The 22,035-nt window shown below is 36.9% G+C and overlaps 1 protein-coding gene across 1 annotated transcript in view; it reads right to left on the reverse strand.

Annotated features, from left to right (window-relative positions):
- The window catches only part of SCN9A (sodium voltage-gated channel alpha subunit 9), a 93,992-nt gene that overhangs the window by 65,479 nt on the left and 6,478 nt on the right, over positions 1-22,035 (reverse strand). The window contains exons 3-12 of the mRNA XM_040229263.1: positions 21,622-21,711; positions 20,919-21,047; positions 19,286-19,377; positions 18,094-18,303; positions 11,964-12,027; positions 10,574-10,715; positions 7,745-7,951; positions 5,861-6,148; positions 3,263-3,634; positions 74-203 (exon numbers count right to left, since the gene is read on the reverse strand). Coding sequence (XP_040085197.1) covers positions 74-203; positions 3,263-3,634; positions 5,861-6,148; positions 7,745-7,951; positions 10,574-10,715; positions 11,964-12,027; positions 18,094-18,303; positions 19,286-19,377; positions 20,919-21,047; positions 21,622-21,711 — 1,724 coding nt within the window. The remainder of the gene's footprint in view (positions 1-73; positions 204-3,262; positions 3,635-5,860; positions 6,149-7,744; positions 7,952-10,573; positions 10,716-11,963; positions 12,028-18,093; positions 18,304-19,285; positions 19,378-20,918; positions 21,048-21,621; positions 21,712-22,035) is intronic.

The following is a 22,035-nucleotide window of genomic DNA, read 5'->3' on the forward strand; positions in this document are numbered from 1 at the left end:
TATTTAAGGCTGACCAGGACTTACCTGAATTTTGTTTAAAAATCTGTATGGTTAAGAGAATGTTATTCCATACCTTCCACAGTGTTTGTTAATATGCTTGCCCTACTCATTGCCCTTTGTCTGAGATTGGGGTCATTCAACATATCCTCAGAAAGGAGGTAAGAACTGTGACGTCTTTTCTTGTGTATTTGATTGGTTGTACCCTAAAAAAAAAAGATGATTAATTACAGTTTTAAGAATGGAATTTCAATAAATTGTAGGTAGAAAATAAAATCTTGCCCACATAGTTGTAGTGAGTAATTAGAGTCTAGACTGTTTATTTGAGTCATGGCTCTGCCATTTACTGGCTGTGTATCATAGGAGAGTTACTTAACCTGTCTCCATTTCATCATTGGTGAAATGGAAATAATCATAGTACTTGCGTCACAATCTTGTTATGAGGATTAAATGGCTTAACACTAAGGAAATAAAAACTAAAATGAGCTGCTTTCATTGTTATAATCACTATCATTATCTATCTTTCTGGGTCTCCAATTTATTCAGATAGCTTTACTATGTAAGAGTCCTAACATGAAAACAGCTAAATAAGTGTTGCAATGGTGTGTGTGTGTAAAGGAAGAACTTCAATGTTCTCTGATAAACTTCTGTAATTATTCTTTGTTTGGGTATAGCAATAACAGGCAAGGGTCATGACTGTTCCTCATGCCAAAGCAGATCTCATGAGCTGCTCTGAGTCTGTCAAGATGAATGACTCAGTAGGAAAACAATGATTAAGACTGATGGGACACTGTATCAAAATGGAGAATGTAAGCTCCATCTGAAAGAGGCTCCAAAAGATTGCTGCCATGCAGGAATATGAGCTCAGTCTTTCCAGGTATACCCATGTTTATGTAACGATGTCTTATTTCTAAATCTTGGCACCTAATTCAAAGTTAAAACTCTGTGCCAGTTCAGTGCAGGCCAACAGTATACACACACATACACATATATGCATATAGACAACCACACAACTATATGGAGAAGGAAATGGCACCCCACTCCAGTATTCTTGCCTGGAAAATCCCATGGATGGAGGAGCCTGGTAGGCTACAGTTCATGGGGTCACGATATGTGGTATGTATATATATGTGTATACACACACACCATTCTACAAGCATATATATAGATATACAGATTTAGAGTTGTAAAGTATAGTTGTTTAGATACAGTTATATATGCTTGTATATTATAATGTAGACAAACAGGCATAAATACGTGTATGTGTGTATATATGTATGCATGTCCATATATGTGCGAGGATACACACACATATATTTGCAGGTGGCTTCTTAAGGAGATCTCTCTATAACCATGTTTTAGCTGATATACTCTCTAATTTACTGACTTTCTGGAAGCAGAGATTACTTTTTCCCCCAAGTCAAACAAATGGCTGTGTTGATTAAAGCATTTTTTTCTCCATGTAGACATGTCTCAGGTGTCAAGGTTGTGTTACTTCTCATGCAATTTTTTCATCTAAACTGTACATTATTTCATGCTATTATGTTTTGCATTTATTTCTATTGAATTATAAAGTATCCACTAATTACTCCAGTTCTGTAGTTTTAGTCTTAGAATTTAGAGTGATAATGACTTTACTGTGGTAAAACTAAGTATTAAGTGAAACAATTCATTTAAAAATAGGAAATAATCTCTAAATCTGATACACATTATATAATCTTTTATAGGTAATACACATTATTGAAAAGCAAAACACAACAAAGATATGATTCCATGGAAATTTAACATGCTTGTTTGATAAGAAAAACACCTTGACAGAGGGCTGAAGCTATATCATGCAAGCACAGAGGTCACATATGACCCAAAAGCACATGCATGCATTCAAACGAAAAAACATGTGTGGCCATGGCTCTGATGGAACTTCATTCTCACTTAAAATACTTCATTGTCTGCAAATATGATTTATGAATAGGTGGCACGAGTTCAGAGCTTGTTAGGTTAGTCAAAGCCTTTCTGATATCAAGCAACACAATGTAACATGGTGAGTGACCTTAACAGATAACCAAGAAACTCCAAAACCAGAAAGATCTCACTTTCAGGCTTCATCACACCCTTTTCTCATACCACTCAATGACTCTCAAACTCCTGAAACTGTTGTTTTGGAAAGGTGTTTTATTTTTGTCTTATATGTATATGTTTGCATTTACATATGTATTTTGGATATTATTTTTTATTCACAGATTTCAGATGGTAGAATTTTGGTATTTCTTTTAATGATAACAGTGTGTTTCATTTATGTATGGGGGAAAATCAGTTACTCTAAACTATTCCTAAGAAGTTTACCACATCCTAGAGAGAAGTGTGGTGGTTAAAAGCACAAGCTCAGAAACAGAAGGCCTCTTTTCTAATTTCAGGACTACCATTTATTGGCTGAGTGACTTTGCACAAATTGTTTCATTTCCCCATGACTCAGTTTCCCCAGGTGTATAAAAGGGATAGTAATATATCACCTCCTAGGGCACCCCACTCCAGTACTCTTGCCTGGAAAATCCCATGGACGGAGGAGCCTAGCAGGCTGCAGTCCATGGGGTTGCTAAGAGTCGGATCCGACTGAGCGACTTCACTTTCACTTTTCACTTTCATGCATTGAAGGAAATGGCAACCCACTCCAGTGTTTTTGCCTGGAGAATCCCAGGGACGGGGGAGCCTGGTGGGCTGCCGTCTCTGGGGTTGCACAGAGTCGCACACGACTGAAGCGACTTAGCAGCAGCAGCAGCAGCAGGGCTGCTATAAATACTAATGTGTCTGCTATTATTATTACTATTATTAATTATTAAGAACTCAAATAAGATCTCTTGGAGCAAGGTATATATAAAGTAGTGACTTGAAAAAATAGCAGTAGGTGGCAAATAACCCAAATATCCTTACAGACATGGGACCTATTATCAACTAATAATGTTAGCATTATCAATGAATTTTATGCTGATATATAAATTGTTTTCTAAGGGGATGATTCATAATCAAGTATAACATCAGTAGATAAGTACCATTTTTCAAAAATGGGATTTTAAATATCTTAGAATTGGATACCTACAACAATAGTATAAGGATTACATTAATCAGTTAAAGGTGTGTTTCTAGCATAAAAAGTATTGCAAGATGCAGAGCCATTCAGAGGACCAGAGAGAAGGCCCCTCCAGCAGAGAGAGTGATGGATGCAAGAATAAGGGCCAAACCATGCCTAAGCTATTTAAAACGTCCTTACGCTGTCATCAGAAGTTGCCTTATCTATTATCACCTCTGGCAGGAGCTGTCCATTGGGTAGCATGAGGGCAGAGGGTCCATCCACCAAGGAGACCACGCCATTGCAGTCGACAGCGCTGTGCATCTTCCCATTCACTGGCAGCACTGGCGGAGACCTACTGGCTTGGCTGATGTTGCTGCTGCGCCGCTCCCGAGGTCTGTGGGGCACAAACAGGGAGCCCCTTCTGCTCTCGTTGTCGCCAAAGATGCTGTGCTCGTCGTCGGCAAATTCAGTCTCAGATCCAATATCTCTTCCTCGACCTTTGAAGCTGAAAAGACTTGTCCTGCTGTTCCGTCTTGCAGAAAACAAGGAGGCTCGAATGCTGAGTGGTGACTGCAGGAAAAATAAAAGGTGATGTATATCTGCTGAAGCAGATGTGCATTTCCTAGAACCCCTATGAAGACCGCTGACCTGAGGGCAGAGGGCTCTGTACCGGGTTTAAAAGAAACATATTTAAAAACAAACAAATTCAGCAAAATGACAAATTCTTTCAAATAAGGAATGAGGAGACTGGAAAAGTTCATCTTTTCAGGACCAAGTGTACTATCTGCTACTGTATCACTCTCTATACTTCTGGCCTCAAGTTATCTTTCCACTCATTCTGTACCATTCATATTGCTATAAATAATTACTTTAAAAAGAATTTGATACTAATAGCTATTACCGAGCTGTTCATACATCAACCCCTACATTCCTTAAGTACTGAAATTTTCTTGAGACTAAGACCACATTGAACGCATCTTTGCATTCCATTGCTTGCAACTCTACCCTGCATACTGAGGGCTCAGTTAAGGTCTGTTAAGAAAGACTTTCTAATACCAATGGATTTACAAAGTCTTAAAAATATTTTTTGTTGTTGTTTAGTCACTCAGTCATGTTTGACTCTTTTGCGAAACCATGGCCTATAGCCCATCAGGCTCCTCTGTCTGGGATTTCCCAGGCAAGAACAGTGGAGTGGGTTGTCATTTCCTTCTCCAAGGGATCTTCCCCACCCAGAGATTGAACCTGTGTCTCCTGCTTTGGCAGGTGGATTCTTTACCACTGAACCACCAGAGAAGCCCCCATAATAATATTAGAAAATGGAAAAGAAGCTGCCCAATACCAAAGAGGTGAAAACAAGTCACATTTACATGACTTGTGTCCAAGATAAACTATGTGTATAAATCAAACTGCATATTCCTTGGATGTATCTAATTCAACAAACATTAGTGCTTACTATGTTAAGGACAAGGTGATAGGCATTGAGAATAATGGAAAATGCATATAAGGTCTCTACCTTAAAACTAGCTTGAACTGCTCTAGTCATAATTTTGTTTTGCTTTTTTTTTTTTTTGCTGATATTACGTTCAAGTTATATCTCCCCAACTAGATTATGAAGTCTTTGAAGGAAGGGATTCTTTTACTTTTGTGTATATCTGGTAGGGTCCTACAGACTTAAGCAGCAGAAGCTAGAAATTTTAATGACATAGATGAAAACGAGAGTAATTCTAAGTGGGTATCTGAAGAGCAGATTGGGAGGAGTAGAGAGAACAGAGGACTCTGTGGATGGGTGGCACCTGAGCTAAGGGGCAAAGAATGGGTGGCTCCATGCCAGGAGGAAAACAAGGAGGAAGAGGAAACCACGTGCACCACGTCAAAAGCCATGAGAACATAGGGCATGGAGGGGAGAGTCACAACTGTGGCGGACTGAGGCTATGTGGAGGCTGACAAGAGTGGGACTGAGATCAAAGCCATGGTGTTGACAAGATGTGGGGCTTGTTCTGTAGTCAGTGGCTATTCAACATAGTTTTTGTCTGCTTTTCATGTTTTAAATTGAGCAGAAAAACTACTTTGTTTTAGAAAAATTATTTGAAGGGACTGTGCAGTGGAAACCAGGGAAGTGTAAAGAATAGGAATAATAGTTCATTGCTCCTGGAGGTTTGTAAGCAGGAAGGTCTGAAATACAGAGGTGTAGGTGGGAAAAAAAAAAAAAAAAAAAGGAAAGAGAAATTCCACACAAGCAGAAATAAGAGACTATGGGACTAGATGTTAGCGAATGGTACCTTTTGGGGTAGATGAAGCAAGGTTTGGGTGACTGATATTCTGGTGATCCCTAAAGTGCTGACTACTTGCAGTCACGTGGCGACTACCTACTGTAATCTGGTGATATCTACAGTAGTCTGGTGTACCTACATTGGTGAAAAAAGAAAAAAAACTACTTTAAGGTTAGTTTTTAACCAGTGAGGCACTGCAAAAGGAAGACTAAATAAAAACAAGAAAAGGTAACTGATACTGTAAATTATTTCTTCATTTCTACACTGGTTCTCATGAACATGTGTTTTGGATATTTATATTGGAGAAGATATGACAATTCTAAAACTATAAGCTCCTTCAAAATGGTCAAACTTAAATGGAAGACTATATATCTCTATGTTCTTTCCATAAATGCCCAGTCATCAATAGGTTTTTACCTAAAAACATACTAATAAAGTCACTCACTCTTCTCCTGAGTGCCCTTCCCTCAGATAGAACTCTATGATACCACCTCTGGCAATACACATGTGATGGTGTCAGTGGTACCTGGTTAGGGGTAGACAATCTTTTTTCACGTGCTCGCCTATGACCTTCAACACCAAGGTGGAAACTTTTTCTCCTGATGCTCTCCTCGGATTCCGATTTGGACAGTTTCTCATCATCTCCCTTTTCTTCCCCACTGGAGAGTTTCTTTTGGTTCTTTTTCCTTCTCCTGTTTCTTCTTTCTTTAGCACTTTTAGAGCTCAGTTTGGATGTTTCAGAAGAACTCTCGGAGAGACCCATTATTCTGCTTCTCCCAATGCTGGTATATTCAGCTGCTGCTAATGCTATTGCCTGTTGAACCAAGAGAACACACACACAGTGAGTCAGTTCCAAGAACTGCAAAATGCACCTCTTTACCACAAATTTAATTATACTGTGCATATAATCATGTCCCTCATACGGGAAGTAATGTTTCCTTTGCATCATGATTAGAGAGCTTATAAAATATATGTTTATCACTTCTCCTGCATTGTTAATAAAGCCATATTGTAGGTCATAATTAAACAATTATATACTATTACTATACTTATAATAAAGCAAATTTAAATAGTATATGTAAAAGTTTTAACTTTAGATAATTCTGGGACATAAAACTCATATCAACCATGTGATAAGATAATTCATTTGTAGAAGTTGTTCAGGTATACAATATAATTCAATATTATCAATAGATTCATGCCCTTCTATAGTTAAATGAAGAAAGAATTATTTTAAAATAAAATTAATTATTACAGAATAATATATCAAGAAAATAAAAGACACTTTTAGGGATTACCGAGGAAATTCCTGCAATAGCCTAGTGCTAACCGTTTTACAAAAATTAAGGTTTTATTATTAAAAACCCTATAAAACCTTCCAACTCTTACAAAATTTGGAATTAAAGATATTGTGAATAAAAAGCAAGAATTACTCACAATCCTACATCCCAGGAATAACTGGCATTAACACGTCTTTCAGTCTTCATATATTTTTAACATATATCTTATATTCAATTTTGTATTCTATGACTTAATATATTATTATATTAACACCTTTTCCTGTCATAATATTCTTAAAACATACCATCTTATGCCTGAGTAATATTTCAAGACAGAAAAATATTATAATCCTCTTAGCCATTTTCTAATTTTTAGAAATTTAAATGCTTTCTGATGTTTAATATTAAAATATTACACTGAACATCTTTCTACCTAAAAGCATCTCTGCATCACAGATTACCTTCCTCCCAATAGGTTAGATTTCTTGAAGAGATTTTACTAGCTCAAACCATCAACTTATGTAAAATATTTGAAATTTTGGTTTTCTTAGTACAAACTTCCTCAAACTTTTCGACTGACATACCCCTTTGGAGGGAGGAGTAAGGAAAAATCCACAAAAATTTGTGACTTAACCTAAAGTGGCCACAATCATAAGTATGATTTTTTCAGCATCTCACATTACCTTAAAATTTTTGCAACTTTAACCAAAACTGATGCCCATTTGCTTTCTACTCCACAGTGTATTTGTTAACTCTAATATCAAAATAATTTTCCCTAAGGACATGTGTACAATTGTTACTGTGGGGAAATAACATCATAAATGTTTTGGGACTTTGCTTGATATCATACACACTGAGGAACCATGGGGAACAGGTTTAGGAAAAAGAGCTTAGAACATTCTCCATGCTGAAGTGAGCTGATTAAGGGGGAAGGTAGAATGAAGCAGATGTCAACTCTAACTCAATACAGAATTGCTTCCTTTGACCACACCAGAATGAAAATTCAGTTTATATGAAAGAATCCAGGAAAGAAAATTTCCCTGGGAAAGGTTGGACAGAGACCACAGGGGTTCTGTTGTTCCCCTTTGCCTTTTCACTTCTAGGAAGGATTTTAAACCAAATAAAAATACCTCAGCTTCCTCTTGTTCTTTTTTAAGTCGATCTAGCATCTGTTGAAATTCTAACTCTTTCTGCCTCGCTTCTTCAATGTTTGCCTGGTTCTGTTCTTCATAGGCCATGGCAACAACAGCCAAGATCAAGTTTATTAGATAAAAGGATCCCAGGAAAATCACCACAACAAAGAAGATCATGTAGGTTTTCCCAGCAGCACGCAGGGTCTAGGCAAAAAAGGAAACCATTATTTTAATAACACAAAGGGGTTTTTTTGGTAAATCATTTCAACTTGAACGGCATATTAAGGCATGGTAAATCGAGCAGTTCTGTATAGTCTCATGTTATCAAAAAATAAAGGAATAAAATTGTATCTTCATGGAAAACAATCAGTATTAAAACACACACTTTTCCAGGACAAAAGATATAGCAATGTATTAAGCCTGTACCAAAACTAAATATGATTCTAGACTATGAAAACTTAATAATAACTCTGAATTGTTTTCTCCCCTAGTCTGAAAATTACTTAAAAACTAGCTGTTTTTACTCATTTTCAAATTATAGGATTAGACAATTTCTATAGTATCACATTCTGATATATTAAGTATTAATGTTTATGTTACCACAAGGTAGATAGCCTTATTAAATGAACTTATGTATTCAACTTTTACATATTTTTAACTAACACTAAACATTTTTAAATGTAATACATGTTAAAAAATTAAATTGTACAAACAGATATTAACTGAAAAATAAGTCTCTTTATCCTATCTCTAATAACTCAGTTCCTTTTTCTATCAGTATCAGTTGTTACTGAATTCTTCTTTTGGATAAATTCTTAGTAGTGGAATTCTTAAGTCAACAGGCATATTCATTTTAATTTTCATAGAAACTCCCATGTTAGCCTCTCCAGTGGTTCACAGAAATGTGTGAGAAAATCTGCCTCCCCATAGTTTAATCAGACAGTATCTTCCTTTTGACCAACTTTTTGATCTTTGTCATTCCAAGAGATGAAAAGTTATATGTCACTCTAGTTTTAATTTGCAGTAAAGGTGAGTATCTTTTTGCATCCTTAAACAGTCATTTGTATATATTTTTTCCTGTGAAGTTAGATTTCCATATAATTTCTACATTCATTTATAATATTCTCAGAAATGAAACAGACAAAACAGGCCAAAAGAAGAACCTGTGGCAATCTGAGAAAAGTGACTCATATTTTTTAATACAAAATAATCATTTTTGGTCTCCTTTCTCTTGAGGTTGGGTGCTGATAACATATAGGTGAAAAGATAGAGCCCACAGTCCCCAGAAGATCACATGTAAGTTGGAGGAGACGGCCACGTGAATGAAGAATTCCACTACAAGAGATGGATGATGAAAACTGCAGCTGAGTTAGGAGAGGAAAACTTAGAGTCATGAATTGAGTCTTCCATTCTTATTCTAGTTTGCTCAGGCTGCCGTAACAAAATCCTATAAATTGGGTAGCTTACACAACAGAAGTGTGTTTTCTCATAGTCCTAGACAATGAAAATTCAAGTTTCCTGAGGCCTCTCCCCTTGGCTTGTAGCTGGCCACCTTCTAAGTCCTCACTTGGCATTTTCTGTATGTGTATGTGCGTGTGTGTGTGGTGTCTCTCACTCATGTCCTAATGTTTCCTTCTTATAAGAACATTAGATTGGTTTAGAACCTACCCAAATGGCCTCATTTTAACTTGTGCTCAGTTGCTTAGTCGTGTCTGACTCTTTGCATCCCCGTGGACTGCAGCCTGCCAGGCTCCTCTATCCATGGGATTCTCCAGACAAGCATACTAGAGTGGGTTACCTTTTCCTTCTCTAGGGGTTCTTCCTGACCCAGGGATTGAACCCACATCTCCTACATTGGCAGGTGGATTCTTTACCAATGAGCCACCTGGAAAGCCCTTCATTTTAACTTAGTTACCTCTTTAAGGGCCATAACTCTAAACATAGCCATTCTAAGGTACTGGGAGTTAGGACTTCCAGGTATGAATTTGGGGGAGATACTACTGAGTCCAGAACAAGTGTCCAAGGTAGTTAAAAAACAAAGCATGGTGAGCCCAGGAGAGCCTGGTATTTAGAGCACTGTAAGCTGTGAAGAAAGATGAGCACTGAAGAATTGATGCTTTTGAACTGTGGTGTTGGAGAAGACGCTTGAGAGTCCCTTGGGCTGCAAGGAGATCCAACCAGTCCATTCTGAAGGAGATCAGCTCTGAGATTTCTTTGGAGGGAATGATGCTGAAGCTGAAACTCCAGTACTTTGGCCACCTCATGCGAAGAGTTGACTCATTGGAAAAGTCTCTGATGCTGGGAGGGATTGAGGGCAGGAGGAGAAGGGGACAACAGAGGATGAGATGGCTGGATGGCATCAGTGACTCGATGGACGTGAGTCTGAGTGAACTCCGGGAATTGTTGATGGACAGGGAGGCCTGGCGTGCTGTGATTCATGGGGTCACAAAGACTCAGACATGACTGAGCAACTGAACTGAACTGAACTGAAGCTGGGAGGCATGTGTGGAAAGCATAGAGTGTATAGCAGTGCTATGAGAAAATGTTATAGGATATTTCTTGCTATTCACCTAGGACCCCATGGGGTGCTACATTCACAAAGAGGGAAAGAGATCTGGAGATCAAAAAGCCCAGAAAAGATAAGAAAATAATTTATGATTTAAGAACAATCCATTCTAATAGTACTCGAAATAGAACACACAGGACTAATACAATAGAGTTTTCTCCATTCTAAATTGAACAAAATATCTCATACATAAAGCTGGTTAGGACATACATCAGTTTTTTTGTGCAATGAATACAATGAATGCTTCTCTTGGCACTCACCTGTTGGTAAAGGTTTTCCCAGTAATCCTGGGTCATTAGCCGAAACAAGGCTAAGAAGGCCCAACTGAAAGTATCGAAGCTCGTGTAGCCATAGTCAGGATTTCTGCCAATCTTCTTACAGGTGTACCCTTCTGGACACTGACTACATGTGAAAAAGAATATCACAAGTCAGAGGACCTTCAGGATGCAAGCTAAAGAGTATTACAGAGAAGTCAAAAACTCAAGATTTCCTTTTTAGGGGGACGATATGGAATAATGATTAAGAACACACTTTTTGAAGTCAGGAAAAAGTGGGTTTCAACCCCCTCCCTACTTTTTGCTAGTTGCTGACTTTGTCAGATTACTTAAATTCTGCAAGGCCCAATTTCTTCTTTCCATGAGACAAGATAATAATATGTACTTCCATAGGTTAAGATTGTTTGTAAGTTTAAAAAAGACAATGTATGCAAATTACCTAACCTACTTCCTGTACATAAAAAACGTTTGATGTGATAGCTGCTATTAGTATCATCATCAACAATCATCAAAACTTGAAAACTTTCACTAGATATCATATAAAAATTCTTATATTCACAAAGATTGATATTAATATACAGGTCTCTAATAAAACTGTTTCCCCAAATTATTCTTGAGGTGAACTAGAATCAACAACAGTCAATAGATAGCAATTGTATAAGTTTATGGAGATTTATAATTAGACTTTTTGTCTTTTTAAAGTTAGCAGATTGGTATTCACAATGACAGATAAAATGCGTTTTGATGTGTCTTTGGGAGCAGCAACTTTATCTTGTTTATTTTTATGTTTCCTGTGTACACAGTCTGGTCAAGGGATCTCTGGGCAGGGAGAGTGCAAGAACAAAGGCCCTACAGCAGAAATAAAGTTGGTGTATGGGAGAAACAGCAGGTACTTACATAAATATGATACCTTAAAATAGCTTTACCCAAGTCCATGGGACCCTTTTGTTAAGAGTGGCCAAACTGTCACTGCATTCTGTCACCTATGAACTGTACTCAATGGGAGAATGAGTAGAATTTAGGGATGGAAAGAAAAGTTGATTTTATCACTCTTCTTTCTGGAAACAAGAAAGGCTAGAAACTATCCAAACAACTTTTGGTTGGTTTTTTTGGAAGTAATTTTTTTTCTACTTCCTTAAGATATATATGACTGGTATCTTGTTTTAATTCAAGCATACCTACATCTTGCTTTCAAAAGTACACATTATCCATGATTGTTTTAAAGTTTGGACTCACTGTGGGACAGAATGAGTCAAATAATGTCATGAAATATAAGAAAATAACATAGAATCAAAGGTCCTTCTTAGCAAACTGATTGAGCTTGCTTTTTCTTTTTCTCAGTCTTTAGACTAAAAATGAAACAAATATTACATACCCTGAATCGGTGCTGAAACCACAAAGGAGAGCATCTTTGGATCCCTCCAAGTAATAAAAATATTCTGTTTAGGAAGAAATTGGACAACATCACATTATGGAGTGTAAGCTTTCAGAATGGCTAAGCAGGTAAGTTAACTAAAACATATATTTACAAATACATTTAGGCCCGGCGATAGGCATTCATTTATTTATTGCATTCTTATAAATTATCACTCAAAAAATCTTGATAACCTATTATGGGCCAGACAGTGAATACAATGACAAACAAGATAAATAAGATCATCAGTTTTATGACGCTTTATGCTCAGGTAAGGGTGGAGGCTAGGGATGGAGAAGAATGCTTAACAAGTATATAAATAAATATACAAAGGATTTTCACATAAGGGAAGAGGCCCTAAAAAAATAAATTAAGAAAGTGTGACAAAATGTGGGAGGGAAGTCTTTTCTAAAGAGATGACATTTAAACTGGGACCTAAATGCTACAGAGAAGCCAGCCACTCAAAGATCTGGATGAAGAGACATCTTGACAGGGTAAGGAGCAGAATAAAACCCTAAGGTAGAAATGAAATTGGTATATGGGACAAAACAGCAAAGTGGCCAGCCCAGTTACAGTGTAGTGAGTGGGGGGTACTGTGGTGGCAGAGATAGGCAGGGGCCATGTGGAAGGCTTGGCATGACATGGAAAGGAGTTTGGATTTCAAGTATGATAGGAAGTAATAGAAGTAGGAAGTAGAGATACAAGACAATGTTGCCGTGGCTGCTTTGTGGACTCTGGACAATAGGGGGGCAAGTGTGGAGCCAGGGATACAAGCTGAGAGACTACAGTGAGAGGTGACAGGGCTCCAGAGAGTAGCCATGGATATGGAGAGAAGGGGGTGGAATAAAGGTGACAGGGTGTGCTGATGGCATGCGTGTGGGATGTGTGGAAGGGAAGGGACACGGGGATGTGTCCGCTGGTCAGAGTGGCGCCCCTTACCTGGGATAAGGAAGACGGAGGCAAAGAAATGGCCTGAAGGAAAACCAGGATCTCTGCTTTAGCTATACTTTGTTTGAAATGATTACTGGGTATTTAATTATATTTGTCAAGTAAGTAAGTAGATGGATACGTCTTAAGGTCAGTGAAAGTATCAACTACAGTCAGGCCAAGGGGATCTGATGAGTGAACCCAGAGAAGAAGTAGAGTAAGGGAGGGGAGGGGAGGGAGGGAGAAGAGAAGGAAAAGATCCCCAAGGATTCCAGAGGAGGAAGGACCAGCAAGGCAAAACCACAAGTGAAGGAAATATATTTTCTGAAATTCTCTCATTGTTTACTCACTAATCAATATCTACTTATGACTTTCTAAGTTCTGGAATGTTGAGGACATGGAACTGAAATAAATGCACATTTTCCCCTCTCATGGTACCCTTGGTGCCCATTTTCAGGTGTAAAGGAACTCATAACTCTTCCTTTATTCACTGTAACAACTTATTCTTAATACAGAGGGCTGATCCAAAAGTACATAGTAAAGGTATAAAGGACAAAAAAAAAAACAAAAACATTTTAATAGGAACTCTACTTTCTATTTGGCTCAAATAAAAAAAAAAAAATTAAGATCATTTTTAGCAGCCTCTGGAGTAACAGTAGAAAAAAGACTCTGAAGTCAGATGTACTTAAATTTGAATATTGCTTCCACCCTTTCATATGTACGTGAATTGTTTTACCACTTTATGATTTAGCTACTGCATTTGTAGAATGTGGATAGGAACACCTACTTCACAGAGCTGTTGACTAGTACTAACATGATATTGCATGTAAAACACTTAACACAGTGCCCCCACACTTTCTATATAAATACTCAAAGAGCAGCAGCTCTTATAAAATAACTTCAGGTAAGACTGACCGACTTACACATCACCGTTTGGCATTATACAGAAGACACAAACCTTAGAAGACACAAAGCAATAAAGCCTCTTAGTTTGGGGAGAAAACTCTCACGCTGTGCTTTAAAAAAAAAAAAAGATCCTGTGCCTCAGGGAGGGTGGGCATGGCAGAATGAGGATGGAGGAGGTTATCATGTAACTTTTTATCCATAAATCTCTGAGATTTTTTTATTATGGAAAGATTACTTTAGAGTCAGCCTTTAAGGTAATATTGATTCATATTGGCCAATCACGGAGGAGTTGCTTTATAAAAGTGGACTATACAGCTGCCTGTATAGGGATGCTGCAGGGCTAACTATTCAATTCAGCTCATGAATGATGAAAGGCAAAGCAATGGGAAAGCTCACACTGGCCTGGTGGAACACTTGAAAATAATTCCTAAACAAGTAAACAGTAAAGTATTAAGGTAATTAGCCTCGAGAGAATTTAAGGTTAACATGTAATGGGAGAATGTAATACAAAGAGAAGAATTCCTCTTCTGTCACTCCCAGCCAATGATACATCTCACACTTTTCTGTGGAAATAAAAACCCCTGGGCTTGCCTTAATCCTCTTCTGATGAACACTGCAGCCTGCTCCTCCATCTTTTCTGCTGCTTCAATGGTGGAGATGTCTCTCCCCTTCGCTCTTCCACTTTCTCAAGGACTTGCCTCTCCCTACTCTCCTGAATTATTAATCCATAATTTACTACTTATTCCTTTTTAGCACTAGAAAAATATCTCTATCAAAATCCACCTTTAAAAAATGCCAGCCACTGTCCCTGTTATTCTGATTCCCTTATAGACAAATGTCTTGGAAGAACTGTCTACACCCACTGTCTTCTCTTCTTTCCGATATCTTCTTCACCCCTGTCACCACCTTAGTCCAACCCTGTACTGCTACCACTCCACTAAAATTTCTGCATGAAAGTGACTAATGATTTCCATGTTGTGTAAGCTAATGTACATTTCTCCATCCTCATCATCCTTGACCTTAATCCTTGATCTTGCAGCATCATTCAACACAAGCATTCCCTTTTTCTCAATCTACTTTCTTCTCTTGGCATCCTTACTTATATCTTTGCTTCTTGCTTTACTGGCCACTCTTTCTCTATGTCTTCTTTGGGATACTCCTCTCTACCTGCCTTCCAGACATTAGGGTTGTGGAGATGAGCAGCTTCTAACCACCAAATTTGTTTTAAAAACCAGATTGCCCATTCTCTACCTACTCATAAACATCAGGGTTTTTCAGAAGGATGTGGGTAGATATGTACATATCTTTTCCTTTTAATGAATACTTCAAAGTATATCTATCTCCAAACTAGGCAGTTCCTCTGGTGTCTATGCTTAAATCTCCATGTCTACTTTCTATCTCCATTTGGATGTCCCAGTGACTTCTCAATTTTAACTGGGTAATAGTGACTTTCTCCTATAAACCTGCCCACTCTTGCCTCATTTCCCATTGCCACCTATCCAGTTATTGTGGCCAGAAACCTAGATGAGATCCCTAAGCCCTCCTCTCCTCTTTAATCTATCCATGAGTTATACAGGTCATCTTGAACACACCTTTTTAATTTTCTGTCTTCTCTCAAGATGAAGTCACAATCTTTTCCAGTTTGGATGACAGAAACAACATCCTAATGGTCTTCAAATTTTCAGTCTACCATCCATTCTTGCCCAGTGAGCTCTCCATATGGCAAAAGTGATTAAAACCACTGCATTTAAAATAAAATCAAAACTCCTTTGCTTGGGCTAAAATATCCTGCATGAAATGACCCCTGCCTTTTTCCTTTACTTTCTCTGTTGCCATTCTGCCTCTCTTTTGCTAAAGTCTAACCATTCTTTGGAAGGAATGATGCTAAAGCTGAAACTCCAGTACTTTGGCCACCTCATGAGAAGAGTTGACTCATTGGAAAAGACTCTGATGTTGGGAGGGATTGGGGGCAGGAGGAGAAGGGGATGACCGAGGATGAGATGGCTGGATGGCATCACGGACTCGATGGACATGAGTCTGAGTGAACTCCAGGAGTTGGTGATGGACAGGGAGACCTGGCGTGCTGCAGTCCATGGGGTCTCAAAGAGTCGGACACAACTGAACAACTGAACTGAACCATTCTGCTGTTTTCACATTCTCTTTCCTTTCCCATTCTTTAAATACATACTCTTTCCAGTCTTAGGGCTTTCCCACAAGCTCTTCCTTCTAACTCAAGGAACAGCCTTCATATACACTTACACTGTGTTATGACTTCTTATCCTTCATATCTCTGCTTAAATGCCACCTCCTCAGAGAAGTCTTCTCATTTAGTTAGTATCTCAGCCCCTGAGATTTACTTTCTTTGCATAGCATTTATTATAACTTATAATATTGTTATTTGTCTGTTCCCCTCCTTTTATTCTTTTATTCCCTCAAGAGGATAAGCTCTGTGGATGCTGGGTCTGAGGCTACCATACTCATTGCTGCAGCTCCAGAAACTTGCACAATGCTTAGCTCAAGGAAGCATTCAATAAACAGACACAATAAATGAATGCTTGAATAAATATTGAAGTGAGACCAGGCTTCTATGACACAAAAAACAGATTTAACACAGTAATCTCTGCTGTGAAAGTATTATTTCAGAGGAAAATCAAGAATAATGTACAGAATTGAGGGAGAAGAAAGTGGTATAAAATTCCACTCTTAGCTAAGCTGTCATTCGCTCACATGTAAATGCAACATGAGGACACACTCCAAAATCTAAGAGCTTTTACTACTCCTTTCCAAAAAAATTGCTTATAGGAATTCTAAAATGTTTTAAAAATCACTCAAATCATGAACTCAGGAATGAGACCAAGATTCTGAAAAAAGGACATAGTGATCCCAGTACAAAAAGTCAAGTTTAAGTAAGTGCTGTAAACCAGCTCATAAAACAGAATATAAATGTCAGCAATTATCTGTAAGATATATAAATTTTTATGGCATATAAATTAGAAATAAAGTCTTTGGGAAATATATAAAATTTAGGATCATATTAATAAAATCAGAAGCTAAAAAAATAAATTAAAAAAGGAAAGGAAAATTTGCTAAATTCCTTATCAAATACTGTTAGTAAAACAAATACATTAAAATTCTACTTTTTCAGTTTTCTTGTTTTAGGTTCCTTTTTTTTTAGTTTTCTTTACTTACAGGTTTTTCCCATATTAGCTAGATTTTATTTGCCTTTATATTTCTCAGTGAGTAGGAAAAAACACACTGAATTAAAAAAAATAAAGATGCATATGACTCTTTATTATTTAAGGAGAAGTAACTCCTGACCTTTACTCCCTGATCCCTTCTATCTAAGGCACTTATATAACCATTTTACCTCTGGATTCAATTATCAATTAACTTTCATGGGTTCTTTGGGTAACATCATACAGACAGGTGTTAGAAAGTACAATCTTGTCAGACCTCATTATCACTCACACTAATCAGTTTGGTGAAAGAAACTGTGGTAGGAGATAACTGTTAGGCAACATGCAATTTATGCTTTCTGTAAGATACTCAAAAATATATTTGTGAATTAAGTAGACTTCTGAGACTGTGTATACCTATCGTCTGAAATGATACCTACAGAACAAGTTCTGAGGAATTGAACTTCAATGGTCTATCAGCTAGATTGAGGGGAGCCATTAGAAAGCTCTGTGAAACATATCATTGGTTATAATAGGAGGATAGAGCTCAATATAATATGATAAAGCTGAATAAATTTCTCTGCTTATATAAATCTATAGAAATATATTGAGACAAATATTTTAATATGTGCTGATTGACATTGCACCATGATTAATAATGTTATAAGAATAATACAAGTATAAAAATATAATTGTATTATTATATAATAAGTCATACTATAAAAATGTAAGCATAAACTATACAATAAAACTATAGTAGATAAATACATAGTTCATGATGAAATCTAATGGTCAATATCATTAATTTATAGCTAAATTTATTTCTCTACAGCCAAATTTATTCTTTTTTATCTTATAGAAATTGAGAATTATGAAACCATCCCAAGTTCTCAATATTAGAACTGCTAGAAAGCTTAGATCCAGGGAAATTTATGAAAATATAACATGATAAAAATTCACTTGCAACTTTCTGTTCATTTGAGTTTTGAAATAATTAAAATGAAAGCAACATTTCATTGCCAAAAGAGAACAATGCTCTTAGCCTTATTTCAACCTATTAGCAACTACAGAGGTATTCTTACTTGCATATTCTTCTTCATCGAGGGTATTCAATATGTCTTCTATTGTTTCATTATTTGCAAGTGAAGTCTGCACACATTTATGCTTCAGGTTGCCCATAAAGAGCTGCAGCCCAATCAGGGCAAACACGCTCAGACAGAACACAGTCAGGATCATGACATCTGAGAGCTTTTTCACAGACTGGATCAGGGCCCCCACGATGGTCTTCAGGCCTGAATACAGAGAAGAAAAGGTGTTCAAAATGAAATAAAGTTTCTACATGAAAACCAAAAGCAAAATACAAGCTTTCCTAGAAATGCATGCACTTTATCAAATCAATGATCTTAAATAACCTAGTTCAAAAAAAGTCTACCAGCTCAAAAGGAGGGATCTGCTGTTTTATATCTTTTGTTTCTGTATATTGCAGCAAGTGACTAAAAACTTTAAAGTATTTCCAGAGAATAGCCAGTCAAAATGAATAATTTGGTTGCTCGAATCATAGCCACACTCACTTGAAAAAATAACTTGTGTCAGTTCAGTAAATGTCTGTCAGACAAACCATCTCTTTATAATGACCAAAACAGAGGCTGAATTACAGGATACAGTGGCAACAGTTTTCAGTAAAGAAATGATTTGTTGAGGAAAGAAAAAAGCATTGTGTCATGCAATCCTCCCCATGCTAATATTTTTATATCTCTTTTCTTCACTCTAAGAAAAGCAGTAAAAGAAATTGAAATTTTTATTCCTGGATAAGCAAAATGGAAAATAAACTGTTAAACAGGAGGAAAAATTTCAAGTTGAGATGTGAACCAAATGGCCATCTTCATCCTCTAAGACTCATGCAATTGATTAAACTCAAAGGCTGACTTTTCATAACAATTATGAAAAACATGAGATCAAATTTAATTAAAATTATGTAAGATTCAGTTTTTATTGTTTTTTCCTTCAAAAGATCAAAGTCAGCCCTGGTGTTTAACCCCACTCTCACCTGGAATGACTGAAATTGTTTTCAAAGCTCGGAGAACTCTGAATGTTCTCAACGCTGAGACATTGCCCAGGTCCACAAACTCTGTCACATATCTGAAATAGGGGAGTTTATACACAAACACGGTGACAACACACACACACACACACACACACACACACAAGCAAAGAACAACTCCTAAATAGTTGGAGTTATGAGTGACCTAATGCTTCACATCAGTTACTTCTTACCTGGAATTACAGAAATAGTTTTCAAAGCTCTCAACACTCTGAAAGTTCGAAGAGCTGAAACATTGCCTAGGTTTACAAATTCTGTTAAATACCTGCAGAATTAAATCAGAGTTATTCAGAATTTAGATAGAGTCTATGATACTTACCTGTGCCTTTAGTCAAGGTGTTTCCTATGCTTGGAACTTATTTAAATTTATAGTTTGCAAATCTTTTGCTTCTATCATTACTAATTTAATTTGATTTGAGTCACTTGATGTGAGGAAAATGCAAATATTAAAATAGCCTCATACACTTAAATGCCTAAATAAATGATGAAATGCTTCAATGACTAGACTTCAATATTATGGTAATATCAGTAATGTTCTATAAAACACCATCAGAAAATCTTGACAACTGTATGCTAATTAAAAGAAACCAGCCACAAAAGGCCACATATTTTAAAATTCCACTCATGTGAAATGTCTACATTAGGCAAATCCAATGACCCAAGATAGATGAGTGTTTTCTAGGGACTTGGGGGAAGAAGGGAAGGAAAGTGACTGCTCTCTGGGATAATGAAAATATTCTGGAGTCAGAGGGTGGTGATTGTTGTATAACTTTATGAACATACTATAAAACACCGAATTTTATACTTTAAAAAAGATGAAGTTTATGGCATGTAATTTATACTTAAGAAAAAAGGAGACCCCTGAGAAGATGCAGCCTTCTTTGACACAGTGTTATCTTAGCAGGTGGTGGGTGGACCTACAATAGTCATGGATGAAGGACAAAGAGGTGGGGCAGGTGTACAGAATTGGAGACTAGAAATCTCAAGACCCTTTCGTATTGTCTGCTGCTGCTGCTGCTAAGTCGCTTCAGTCGTGTCCGACTCTGTGCGACCCATAGATGGCAGCCCACCAGGCTCCCCTGTCCCTGGGATTCTCCAGGCAAGAACACTGGAGTGGGTTGCCATTTCCTTCTCCAATGTATTGTCTAAATCCCTCCAGTGAACACGTATTACTTTTACAATTCAAAATGACAGAGAGAAAATATTGCATTTAGGTTTGAGATTTTAAAACTAAAGAAATGTTCTGACAAATATATTTAGGAAAAGAGCAGCAATATAAATAAGCTAAAATTATATCTTAATGTGATATTTTCCCCATGAAAATAAACTGTGGATGCCTATGTAATATATACACAATGCATTAATGTTAGGTTTAGTATGCATTGACAGTCCTTATGAAAAGATTTGCGTCTATATTTTATTAGTTCTTGATGATATACATTAATAGAAAGAGCACCATGCTAATAATAAATGCTTGAGTTTTCTCTGTTTCTCTTATCAGTTTTACCAGATATTAAATAGGAACTTGGGAAAAGTGTGACTCTAACTGGCACCACATATGCTATCCATCCACATGCTGAGCACAGAGGAAGATCCTCTATTATAATGATATCATAAATACATGTTTGAGTGGAAAATGCTCTTTCTGAAAAATTATTACCATTTTTTATGACTAGTTTCCATGTAGTATCTTTTAAATCAAACTATTATATGCAGGAAAAGTCTGATCCCAAAGTTCCTTCTCACTGGGATACTGTGCTGTCTTAGATTTTCATGAGTTTGGAGTTTCAAAAAATAAATACTTACGCAAAGACAATGACTATGAAATCAAGCCAGTTCCATGGGTCACGAAGAAAAGTGAATTCTCCTACACAGAATCCTCTTGCAAGGATTTTCACAAGAGACTCAAAAGTATATATTCCAGTAAAAGTGTACCTAGGTAAAAGAGTCCATTGTGATATTAATCCCTTGTGAAAAGAATATGGTACCAGGTAAGCCTTTATAATTATTTTTCTCAGATCAATCAAAGGAAGACACTGATTAGAGTATGGCTGATGATTAAGGGGCCCATTCTAACTATTAAAATAAATTACAACTAAGATCTTTCCAGAAAATCTTGAAATGTATATGTCAGAAATGCTCCCAGAAAGTAGAGGTATTTTAAATTTACTAAGAACACAGGTATGAGATCTGCCTAGAAAATTCCTGTATTGTTCCTATCTGAAATACATCCAAGGACAAGAGATACATGACATGTCTAAGAACAGGCAGGGTATCTGGTAAGATCTTTTTTTCTAGAAAAGACTGTAACATGTATTATTCTCTTCTAATGTTAGCAGGTTAATACTGTAAAGGGGAAAAAACTAATTGAAAGCAAAGTAAAGTAACTATATACCATGGGAAGATAATCACCACAATTTTTATACATGCAATAACTTCCTGGTATGAAAAAGGAAGGATAACAACAACCATACTAAGACTATATTAAAATGTACTTATACCCACTTACTCTACATTCTTGGTCCAGTCTGGAGGATTACTCATGGTCATAAATATGCAGTTCGTCAAAATAGTGCACATGATAAGCATGCTGAATGCGGTAGCTTAGAATCAAGGAATATGATCAAACAACACATGGTAACTTTGAATATCTGATAACGACATTTGTTGAAATGCTGACAATTTTTCCTTAGAAAATAATTCTAAAAGTATATAGACTTAAAAAAAAAAACCTCTCTGAACAAAAGAGTAATGGATAAAAGCAATTTATCCTACAATACTAAAATTGTCATGATGATGATATAATGAATGCATGCATGCATGCTAAGTCACTTCAGTTACGTCCAACTCTTTGCAAACCTATGGACTGTAGTTCACCAGGCTCCTCTGTCCATGGGGTTCTCCAGGCAAGAACACTGGAGTG

Source organism: Oryx dammah, unplaced genomic scaffold (assembly GCF_014754425.2).
Source record: "Oryx dammah isolate SB20612 unplaced genomic scaffold, SCBI_Odam_1.1 HiC_scaffold_27, whole genome shotgun sequence".
NCBI classification, from domain to species: domain Eukaryota; kingdom Metazoa; phylum Chordata; class Mammalia; order Artiodactyla; family Bovidae; genus Oryx; species Oryx dammah.